This window comes from Lagenorhynchus albirostris, chromosome 7 (genome assembly GCF_949774975.1).
Source record: "Lagenorhynchus albirostris chromosome 7, mLagAlb1.1, whole genome shotgun sequence".
Classification (NCBI taxonomy): Eukaryota; Metazoa; Chordata; class Mammalia; order Artiodactyla; family Delphinidae; genus Lagenorhynchus; species Lagenorhynchus albirostris.
In genome coordinates this window covers 13,734,696-13,746,859 of record NC_083101.1, presented here as the reverse complement: position 1 = coordinate 13,746,859, position 12,164 = coordinate 13,734,696, and the positions used below count along the sequence as shown (strand labels likewise).

General features: G+C 41.4%; 1 protein-coding gene across 1 annotated transcript in view; it reads left to right on the top strand.

The window, feature by feature from the left end:
* Positions 1 to 2,778: 2,778 nt before the first annotated feature.
* CNTRL (centriolin) overlaps positions 2,779 to 12,164 on the top strand; it is an 84,285-nt gene continuing 74,899 nt past the window's right edge. Inside the window, exons 1-2 of the mRNA XM_060154473.1 lie at positions 2,779 to 2,886; positions 9,553 to 9,800. Of these exons, the coding sequence (XP_060010456.1) occupies positions 9,584 to 9,800 (217 nt within the window). The 5' untranslated portion in view covers positions 2,779 to 2,886; positions 9,553 to 9,583. The remainder of the gene's footprint in view (positions 2,887 to 9,552; positions 9,801 to 12,164) is intronic.

Genomic DNA, 12,164 nt, shown 5'->3' with positions numbered 1-12,164 from the left:
CGATTTCTATGGAAGAAAATAACTTTATCTTTTAGGACTGAAAAATAATGCAAACTGTAAATTGAAGGAGTTTAGCTAGGTGATATAACAGAACCAGAGATTCTCTCTAGTTCTTACAGTCCATAAATCTGTTGAAAAGAATCTGGGAAAGTTTTATATGGATTATCAGTCCTTTGGTTTGTGACACTGGCTATTATTCCTGGGGATTCACGTGATCTTAGCTTTTTAGTTCATGAATTACTCAAGGTCTTACTGGCCCTGTCTCTGATTGCTAAATTCTAGCTTTGTACAATCTTGTTATTTTCCAAGTTATTCTGGTAAATTAAATAAGAGGAAATTCCATTAATATTAAACGATATGATTATGAAACTGCAGGTTGAAGGATTTCTACTGGGTGCTATATGAAATATAAGACATATCTCCTGTCAGGAAGCTGCCTGACAACCTTAGTCTGATTCTCCTCTGAAGCAAATCTGCAAAATTATTAAACTGGATTGTGAAACATGAGGCAAGTGACAACAAACAGAATAGCTTTCTATCATTTGGAGAAAATAACTGAGGGATAGCTGAGTCACTCTGCTATGGTTAGTATTTGTATTGTAAATGCAACTCAGAAGAGTAACAACTTCATATTATCAGATAAATACAAATTAGTGTGGAATCAAAGAGTTGCCCTCACTCATTTCCTATTCTCACTCCTGCTTTGGGGAGAGAGGTTCTTTTAGCATGCTAAGAGAGGCAGTTAATATACAAATTAGCTAGAGAAAGGTTTCACCTCTGACTGCTCTAAGGCCTGAGGTCTATCCAAGGCCTTCATCATGCTAGACACCAGCAGAGAGTCTGGTTGAAGGAGGAGAACTGGCCAATAAGGAACTGGCAAGTACCCACCCAAGGTTAACTGGATAGGGAGTGAGAGACTACCCAAGGGATAAATAAGTGTTTTGCACCATCCTCTGGATTTTGTGTATATTTTTACCAGCTACTTATCAGATTGATAATGAACTACACCAGCATACCATGATTCGATAATGGATTCCACCTAAATATCATTACAGACTTTGAGGGACATAGCAGTGAGGTGACACCATAAGTCCAATTCTCTGTTGGAAAAGAGAAAAAGAAACGAGTGTCAAAACAAAAAGACAAAAAATAATAGAACTGAAATTCAGCAATGTACACATTCCAAACTAATAAATATCATCTGAACTTAGATTTTTTTAAAAAAGGATACATCTTCCTTTCAATTTAAAACGTGGAGCTTTTAATGAATTTTGACTTTTCTACAACTCCAAGGGCCTCCTTCCGTGTTGCATAAATAGTGGGGGAGAGGGGAGCATCATTCACATAAATGTGAGTGTGAATGGCGCCCCCTGTTGGTAGCCACCTGAACTTCCTATTCCTGAATCCATCTCTGCCTTCAGGAAAAATTACAAGTGCCTAATATGGTTCATAAGGTCCCTCTTCCTGCTTTAGCTTCTACACTCCAGATTTTTGGCTGTATCCTGATCTGCTTAACCTCCAGCTCATTGCCAAGCTCTTTTTTCCCCCTCCTCCCGGGGTTTGCAGAAGTTGTTCCCTTTGCCAAGCAAATTCTTCCCCACTCCCATACTCCTTGAACTAAGTTATTTGCTTCTTCCAGGACTTAGGATGAGGCGTCACTTCTTCTGGGAAAACTTTGCCTAATGCTAAAATAACTAAAACATATTGAGAACATATTATAGGGCATGTGAGAGAACTTAGGACTGTTCTAAGTTCTTTCACATACATTAACATTTATAACTACCAGGATAACTGTGGGAAGTAGGTAGGATTATCCCATTTCACAGATGAGAAAACTGAGGCACAGACAAAGGAAATTCCTAAAATAGTGTTACACAGATGGGCCATGAACTGTGAGAAAACGGTAAGAACAAGGGATTGGAAGTCACAATGAAGTGAATTGTGCTAGGACGGGGGTCTTCCGAGCAAGCACGCTGTTAAGATTGGAGAACTACGGTAAGGGAGAGGTGGTGCCTGCATTGGCGATTTCTGGAGATGGTGCAGCCTCTGATGGTGACACTGTCCGGGGTACCAACTTGGAAATGGGAGGCTGGAGTGGAGGAATGGTGTCCTCGGCGACAACGTTTTTTAAAAGAATTCACTGTATTTCCCTGGCATCCAGCACAGTATGTTCTAAATTCTCTTAAACTATCTGTTTAACATACGTGGTGAAATGCAGCCCTTCCAGGCAAGCGCCAACCGAAGTTTCTTCAACCGCTTCTGGCTTTGGCTTCCCTCTCACAACCAGAGCACTAGTCTCTGCCAGGACTCCCAGGCTGCTCTCACTCCCTTAACCTCGGGTGCAGCTGCAGCCCAAGCTGCGTTCCCTGAGCGGTTTATCCACGTCTGGCCCCTGAAGCAGAGAACTCGCCTCAGAAATGGGCCTCGAGAAGGAGCGTGGGGCAAGGCACACTAGTTCAAGCCCAGACGGCCGGCATTGGAAGTTCAGGAGCTTGGCGACAGCGCCACAGCGGTCCCTTAGGTCGTCCTCAGGCCCAGCCCCCACGGAGCGAGTCGAAGCCTGGTCGTGAGTCTGCCGCTTCGCTTCAGAGAAAAGCGCTAGGCCTCTAGCCAGCTGCTACAGGGAACCTCCCCTCCCGCCGCCTCCCGCGCGCCTTTGCGCGCCCGCGGCCCTGGCGTCCTAGGCGGCGGGAAGCGCGGCCCCGCCCCCATGCTCCGGGGAGGGGCTCGACCGCAGCAGGCCCCGCCCACGCCGCACGCACTGCCCCTCGGCAACCGGCACAACACAACAAAATGGCCGCCGCACCGCTGAGCGCCTGAAGGGAGCGACCAGCGCCTCTCCGCCCGGCGTCGGCCCGCGAGCTCGCTCGGCCCGGCTCCTCCGTGGTGAGTGGCCCTGGTGGAGGCCGTTCTCCGGCATCCAGACAGAGCGGTGGGGTGAGGGGCGAAAGCGGGAAGGCCTGAACCGAGCGTGGGATGGATTCGGGGCGGGGGCGTGTGCCGGGGAATTGGGATTGGATGGGAAGGAGGGGAGGGCCCGGAACGGGCGTGGGGAGGAGGAGGATGGAGGGAGGTTTGGATGGGAAATGAGGAGGTCAGGGGTGGGGTGCGGCGTGGAGGAAGATGGGGTCCCGCCACCGAGCGGAGGAGGGAGGAGGTGTGCCAGGTGTATGCGGGGAATGACGGGTACAGGATGGTTTGGGTATCCTGACGGGCGTCCTGGGATCGGGCGGAATACGGTACATGGAGAATAATGAGAGTTAGGATATTGGGAAGAAATATTTGAAGGAGGGGAAGAGCAAATACTTTGTTGTATAACCGTTAAGGGACAGGTGCATTTTGAAGTCAAAACTTGGCTTCACGTCTTGCTTCGGCCACCTGTGTTACCGGCTCTGCGATTTGGGCGTGGTCCTTAGCCTTCCCGAGCAAATGTTTTCTTGTTTGTAAAAAATAATCGCTAATTACTTTCGAGTGTACGCTGTGTGCCAGATTCAGTTCTGAGTCCTTTAGTCCTTTGCGTTAACTGATTTAGAATTTAAAATAACTTGTGTGAGGTTTTCATCCCCATTTCAAAAGTGATGAAACTGTGGATCAGAGAGGTTAAATAATTTGTCTTATGTCACACAGAAAGTGGAAAATTAACATTTGAACTCAGGTTGCTTAGTTCCAGAATCCAAGCTCTTAATTCTTAATGATACCCTGTCGCTTATCAATGAGGTTAATAATTTTGAGCTTACACACCATCTGCGAGAACTTAAATTTGGTAATGTCTTTAGAGTGCTTAGCACAGTCCTTTCTTCACTCATTCAACAAATATTTATTGTGCACCAAACAATAAACAAATAGAGTCCCTACTGTCTTGTAGCATAAACTCTAGAAGGAGAAACAAGTCGTTTCACAAATAATCATTTAATTCTAATTGTAAGGTGTTGTAAAGGATGCTATTTGGTGCAGAGACCTAATCCTGTTGTGCGTTTTGAGTGTAGAAACCCTGCCTTCTCAGCCCTGTATTCTTAGGGCCTAACACAGTTCTTGGTGCATAAAAGTTGCCAAATAAAATTGGATGGCTGAATAAATAAAATACTGGAAAGGGATGGGGAGCTTGGTTTTTTGGGTACCTGAGTAGAATGGAGAGAGATGTGAGAGGAGAGTTCAGGATGTTAATAGGATGCAGAAGGACACAGATGTCAGGGTGTTGGAAGGGAAAGGCAAGTAGATAGGCAGATGGGTTGAGATGAAGAGGAATGGGTGGAAGTTTGATTATTTTGTTTGAAGAGGGGTTAATTAGAAGTCAGAGTATTGGAATGGATTAGGATGTTAGAATATTTGCTGTGATGAGCAGTTTGGGAAATCAAGATGGATATAGAAGTGTTGAGTCAGGGTACTGGAAACAACTATAGAGAAATGGAGGAAACTAATACAGTGTTAGGGAATTGGAACAGAATTTGTGGGAGAACTTGGCAATCAGGATAGGATGAAGGACGGGAGGCAGAGGTTGACGAGCACAGGATGGAGAATTGCCATTGGAGAGGAATAGGAGTCAGGATATTTGAAAGGACTAGTTAGAGAGTAATAGTGTTTAAATGGGTGAGGGTATGGGATGAAGTCGAATTGTAGGGAAAGTACTGAGATGTGATTAAAGGGCTAAGGGATGCAGTGGAGAAGATATGGAGGTCAAGAAATGGGGATGGATATTTGCATATTGGAGTGGCTGGAAAGAGAGAAGGAAGGTTTGAGGATTATTGAGGTCTGCCTCATTGGAAAAGATCAGAGAAGAAGGTGGAAAGTTAGGAATGTTAGGAAAGGCTGGATAGAGGTGGAGGTGTGGTCTCTACTAAGCTGTGATGGAGGGGATTGTTAGATCAAGGCAAGTATCTGAGTCTGAGAATGACTGGATGCCCGGTCATATGATTCTGATGATAACATCATCCAACAGCTTTCCTTACTCAGCAGACTACCTTCTGGGCCTTCAAAGTGTGTCTCCAGCTCTGGACTTGTTTTGCTTGTTTTGTTTTCTCTTTATCCTGCCCTTCACACACTCTAGCCCTATGTCTCAGCTCTATCTTCTCTTTTCTATTGCTTAGTCTTTGTTTATATTATTGCAAACTACAGCCTAGGTCAAACAACATCCATATCTGTCTCTTTAAATTGTGGTTCAAGGTGTTACTACCCCCAGGTGATAGTCTCTGAAATAATGCCGGCCTTTCTCAAGCACAGTAAATCCCTAACCTCATTTCACTGAGTTAGCTGTTCTATGAGATCCTACGTCCAGGCTTTACAGGAGCTATGGCAACCAAGGGAGGGGGGTCTGGCAATGCACTGTGACTTTGGAACCATCATTTAATCTTTCAGGTTACAATTCATTAAAGGAAAGAGTTGATTTCAATTTCTGGAATCCATTCTAATATATTTCTTTAACTCTATAAATGAGTAAGGCAGAGTTTTTCTAATCAGGTGAGGTAACAAAGGACTGCATGATATTCTAGTGAGGCCCAAAGAGTCTTGGTTATTAGGATGTTCTGAGAGGCATTCAGCATGGTTCAATATTTTAAGAATTTAGAGATAAGACTAAGGTGCAGGATACAAAATAATTGCATTGCATAAAAATATAGGATGTGCATTTTTTAAACCAAGAAACTAAAAAAATATATAAGCCATATCTCTGTAACATGTAGCATACTATCATTCTAATTTTATAATTTTCTATCATGCTATGGGATAGAGAAAGACATATACAAGTGGGAACTGGGCCCTGTGCCTCTCCTCTTTTATCTTTTAAATCTCTTGCCTTTATGAAAACTATATTTAATTCAGCAATGAATAAAATTATACTATTAAAGCACATGCCTCTTAGCTCTTCTCAAGCTTGAGTATATTATTATTTAGAAAGAGAGCACCAGTGCAACTTAACACAGAATGAGGAGTATTACTAAGAGACTTTTTTGCCTTGGCAGAATGGTGAGACAAAAATTGTTTACCACGCTTCTGAAATTAAGACCCAAAACCTTGTGGCTATGGCATAAATAGCAGTTATGTGAATTGGGGGAAAGATTTTCTGACCCATGTGGATGATATGACATGAAAAAATGAAAGAGAAAGTAAAGACATAGATTTGCAGTTTAAAGTGACCTAGACTATTGGAACAAGGTAGTTGGCCATGTTGTACTGTATACCTGTGAAATAATAGTCACTTTTTAAAAATTTCGCAGGTTTTTGTTACCTTCAAACTAGTCACCTTAAGAAGCTAGATCATGAGTTCCGTGATGCTATTACTATATTAAATTTTCTGTTTTTCCTTCAGGAATAGTTTTTATAGTGTATGTCGTCCATTAATCAAGGTTGTTTAGTGGCACTTGTTTATGATCTGTTTTGTCTAAGGCACTATCCTAGGCCCTACAAAGTGAATCAAACATGATCTGGCCCCCAGAAAACTCAGTCAGCAGTATGACATGGTAATGAAGTCAGGGGCTTTGGAATCAGATCAGGATTCAAGTCTTGGCTTAACCAATTAGTTATGGGACTTTGAACAAATTATTTAACCTCTTAATCTTTAAAATGGGAGATAATAACACCTATTTCATAGAGTTGTGTTTAATCCTTCTAATGTGATGATACATACAAGAGCTTATCACAATATTTGGCACATGGTAAAGTTAATAATCAAACTGGGAAAATAAAAACAAAATGTAGTTGAAGTGATAGATCTAGTTTTCTTGTGAGACTTATAAATTAATTCTGAAAGCAGGACCCAAAGAGGAATTCCAGAAATGTTTTGGGCAAGATCGGCATTCCTAGAATGACTAGTCATTGAAAGGTATTAACATCTGTTAAATGTTGGTTAATTGATTCGATATATTAATGGCAGCTCTCCTTTACATATATTGTATGTGTTCTAAGCATTTAAAAAATAAGTTTCTTTAAAATCCCAGACTGTATAATAATACCCATGTACATACCTGTGAAGGTGTATTTATTATACATGAAGATGTTCACACATCAAATCACTATAATATCTCTTTCTAATACCAACTTATATGGCATTAAGATTTTTTTTTAGACTTTCGTGGTGGTCCAGTGGTTAAGACTCATGCTTCCAATGCAGCGGGTGCGGGTTCGATCCCTAAGATCCACACGCTGCCACGCTGCGCGGCACAGCCAAAAAAAATAAAATAAAATAAGTTTTTTTTTTTTAAAGCTACGATTTATTATTATTATTTCTTTTTTTTTGGCCATGCTGTACACAACATGTGAGATCTTAGTTTCCCAATCAGAGATCAAACCTGCGGCCCCTGCAGTGGAAGCACGGAGTCTTAACCACTGGACCACCAGGGGAGTCCCTGGCATTAAGATTGGAGCTATCCAAAAACTTTGGATTGCAAACTACTTTTCTAAAAAAGAATTTGTGTTTTATCTTCACATTTTAAGTAGTGAGAGTAGGGGAGATTGTGGATATTGAGCAAAAGTAGAATCATTGTTAATGCAGCCTTGTTCAAGACCTATGCTTCTTATAAGATTTTTTGGTCTAAAAGTTTGTCAAATTTATAGTTTATGCAATGTACTTATAAGAGCAATTGTATAACATGAAAATCTTTTTTTCATAAACCTAACTTGTAAGTTAGGGCTCTTGGTATTGAGAACTAATACTACTCATGAAGATATCCTATGGCTGAAGTACTAAATAGCATTTTATTGGTTCCAGGTTCTTTGTGAATAATTCATTCCATAAGTAGTAATTATCTACTATCTTTTAGGCTCTGTTCTAGGCCTGGAACTACTTTCATGGAACTTATATTCTACTGGATTAATTATGTGATTTGACTTACAAATTAATTTGAGAGGAGAACTAATGCCAGCTAGCATTGTGTCTGACCAAGTCATTTACCATTCTGGGCCTTAATTTTCTTACATAAAAAGTAAAGGAATCTGGTCAAATGATTTTTGACAAGGGTACCAAGATCATTCAATGGGGAAAGGGAAGTCTTCAAAAATCATGCTGGGAAAACTGGATATCCACATGCAAAAGAATGAATTTGGACCTTTACCTAACACCATATACAAAAATTAACTCAAAATAGATCAAAGACCTAAATGTAAGAGCTACAATTATAAATCTCTTAGAAGAAAGCATAGGGCAACAGCTTCATGGCATTGGATTTGGCAGTGATTTCCTGGATATGACACCAAAGGCACAGGCAACAAAAGAAAACATAGACAAATAGGACTTCTTAAAAAGTTTTAAATGAGCATCAAAAGACAATATCACAGAGTAAAAAGGAAACCACAGAATGGGAGAAAATTTTTGCAAATCATATATCTGATTAGGGTTAAAATCCAGATTATATGGAGAGAATTTCTGAAGAGTTTTAAAAAACGAAAAGACAAGACTGAGGGCAAGCATTTATAGCAGAAGAAATTAGATGTAGAGGTCCGTGTGGCTGGAGCCACAGAGTTGAGGGAACCAGTGACAGATGTGAGGCTAGAGACAAGGCTGTATTATGGGGGACCTCATAGGTCATGGTAAATATTTCATTTATTACAGACAGATTAACTTTTAAAATAGATCAGTCTGGCTGCAATGTAGTGATGGAGGAGGAAGGCAAGAGCTTGTAGACAGATCAGTTAGAAGCTATTATTAGTAGTTTGATGAGGGCGTGGATTAGAGTAGACGACAGTGGAGATGGAAAGAATGGACTATTTTGAGAGATATTTAGGAGGTAGAATTGACAAAACTTGGTGATTGTTTGGTTATGGGAAAAAGGGAAAGGGAAGCATCAAGAATGACTCCCAGGTTTCTGTCTTATTCCCAAGAGCATTGTTCATAGTTAGGGAACACTGGAGGAGGAACAGGGTGGGAGGAAAACGAGGGAGGAATGAGAGAAATGATAAATTCAATTTGGACATGTTGATTCAGGATGCCAATGAGATGTCAGGTAGCAGTTGGGAATAGGAGTCTGGAACTCGGAGAAAGGTTGGATTGAAAATATAAATATTAGTATACAGGTGGCGTTGGGAACCATGGGTGTTCATTAGATTGTCTAAATTAAGATTAGAAAGACCAGAAGAGACTTGAGGAGCTCTGACATTTAAAGATTGAATAGGAGAGCCTTGGCCAGCAAAGGAGGCCAAGGAGTGGCCAGGGAGACGGAAGGATAGGAGAGGATGGCGTCCCAGAAGCCAAAGGAAGAAACTGTTTCAGGAAGGAGAGACTGCTCATCAGTATGAAATACTGCTGGTTGCCAAGTAAGTCCACCTTCCTTCAATCTAGGACCCCTTATGGGTAGAAGAGACATTGTGACAAGTTTGGTCCAATAAATTGAGAACCGTAATGACAGGTAAGGCTTCTGGCTGGAGTATGTGTCAGTACAGACCCTCTAGAGGTCTCTTCCCTCTGGTAAAGTAATCAGCAATGTCTGAAATAGTGTCTGCTCCCATCAGCTTGGAGTAGTTTGGGTTCTAGCATCTATAACTTCTGTAGTCTTGAAAATTCTAGAAATAAATAGTTTTGATAGCTCTAAAAATTAACCTTGTTAAATATACTGGAAACTCTTACAGGTTTTGATGGATACCTGGCTTTATTCTTGCAATGAAGAAAGGTCCTCAGCAAAAAATTTCCAAAGCAAAGACGCCACCATCATCTCACTCTCCTAGTCCATCATCTGTTACGTCCAATATGAGATCTAGGTCACTTTCACCTTTAAGTGGATCCGAGACTCTACCTTTTCATTCTGGAAGACAGTGGTATGAGCAAGTTGAGATTATAGGTGAAAACCCTATGCTTTTGGACTACCAAGACCATCAAGGTATTGCTTTTAATCTAAGAATTTCACCAAATACTCTTAAGTACAGATGGAAAATATTCAACTTACATTTTTGGTCCAAATGTAACATATATCCAACTACTAACTTGAACCATTGATTTTTATTGACAGAAATTGTGTAGGGACAGTGGGGGGATGGAGGCTTCTGGGTGAGGGTGAAGATGTCTAAAAGCGGTAGGAGAAGGGAGTTTCCTGAAAGAGGAAGCTTTATTTCCTGTGGTGGGAGAGTGCCTTAAAGCTCATATGCCAAATTTACCATAATCCTTGGCTGGGGGGAGGGCATATCTGTTCACTTCAGAATGGAGTGCCTTAATTCAGTATAAAAATGCTATCCACCCCTGGGCTATTCCAGTCTGCTTATTAGCAATCTGTGAATGGACTAATTTCCACATAAGGGACATATAAATGTTCCACCAAGGTTTTTTTTTTTTTAATTAGTATATAGCAGAGTTTTTATTTTTCTTTTTGTAACTGAAGTATAGTACAGTATTGGTTTCAGGTGTACAACATAGTGGTTTGACATTTATATACATTATGTTAGTTTCTGCTTTATAAAAAAGTGAATCAGTTATACATATACATATGTTCCCATATCTCTTCCCTCTTCCACCAAGGTTTTTATTTTTTCTTAAAAGCATTCTGTTAGTCTGGGAATCTATAATGTGATTAAGTGTGAAAGAAAACTATGTGATTTCTTTGCTAAGTCATGAAATCACAGTCATCAAACTCTGTTGACATGAATATTGACCAGTGTTTATTAATAAACATTATCAGCCTTGAGTTGACTGTACCCTTGCTGCCAGTTGGTACATTGTTATTTCTAATTTTTTTTTTTTTTGTGGTACGCGGGCCTCTCACTGCTGTGGCCTCTCCTGTTGCGGAGCACAGGCTCCGGACGCGCAGGCTCAGCAGCCATGGCTCACGGGCCCAGTCACTCCACTGCATGTGGGATCCTCCTGGACCGGGGCACGAACCCGTGTCCCCTGCATTGGCAGGCGGACTCACAACCAATGCGCCACCAGGGAAGCCCTGTTATTTCTAATTTGGTTAATATTTTAGAATATGTTCTTTCCTAGAATGGCCCAAATTTTAAAAATTATTTTATTTTGAACCAAAATAAATGTAATATTAACTTATTATGAGTAATCATCGGGAAACTTTGGCCCACAGCCTGGATCTGAACCCAGGATTAATTATCTTTGATTCATAAAGAAAGAACCAAGAGGCAATTTTCTCTTTTTTTTGGATGGTTTTGCAGAATTTAACATAGCTTTTTTAAAAATATTTTTTTAAATTGGAGTATAGTTGATTTACAATGTTGTGTTAGTTTCATGTGTACAGCAAAATGAATCAGTTATTCATATACATATATCCACTCTTTTTTAGATTCTTTTCCCATATAGGCCATTACAGAGTACTGAGTAGAGTTCCCTGTGCTATACTAACATGGCTTTAACAAGCTGTGACTGCAATATCCAGGAAGGTCTTAAGATAGGGTGTGCTATCCATTAAGTTAGTACTTTATCTCTATAAACTGTGTTATGATCCTCTATATTTAAAAGAGCAACAAATTTGAGTTTCCTACCATAAAAAAGAAATAGGAAAAGAGGTGTCATCTGAACGTGGGTTGGAAAAGAATTTCCAGACTCAAGGCAGAATGTAAAGAAGATAGAATTTATTAGAGGGAAGGGTTGCTGCCAGAACAGCGGGCCGACTTCCTAGTAGTCTGGGAGAGTCGGGCCCAAACATGTGCTATTGATCAACTTTTATAGCCAGAAAACAAAGGAATGGTCCGAGGTGAAAATTTCATTTACTGATTGGTCGAGGCACATATACCTTCCTTCTATAGGGTGGGAGTGGGAAAGGGCAGATGCCTTTCCTTATTTGGGACAGGCCCGGTAGTCCAGGCGGGCGTTGCCCAGGTGGGCTCAGGAATTTCGTAACCATGGCAACATGGTAGGGAAGGCGATTAAGAGTCGGTAGGGGGGGCTTCCCTGGTGGCGCAGTGGTGGAGAGTCCGCCTGCTGATTCCGGGGGCATGCGTTCGTGCCCCGGTCCGGGAGGGTCCCACATGCCGCGGAGCGGCTGGGCCCGTGAGCCGTGGCCGCTGAGCCTGCGTGTCCTGTGCTCCGCGACGGGGGAGGCCACGGCATTGAGAGGCCCGCGTACCGCAAAAAGAGTCGGTAGGGGGTATAACGCTGAAACTTTTTGAAGGAGGGTCATTCTTTGTCCTTGAAGCACCATTGTCCTTGGAGCACCACAAGAGGATTTTTAAGAATTCCAGTGTTTTTGAACTTCAGATTAGAATTTTAAAAAACAAACAACTAAATAATGCCAATATATATA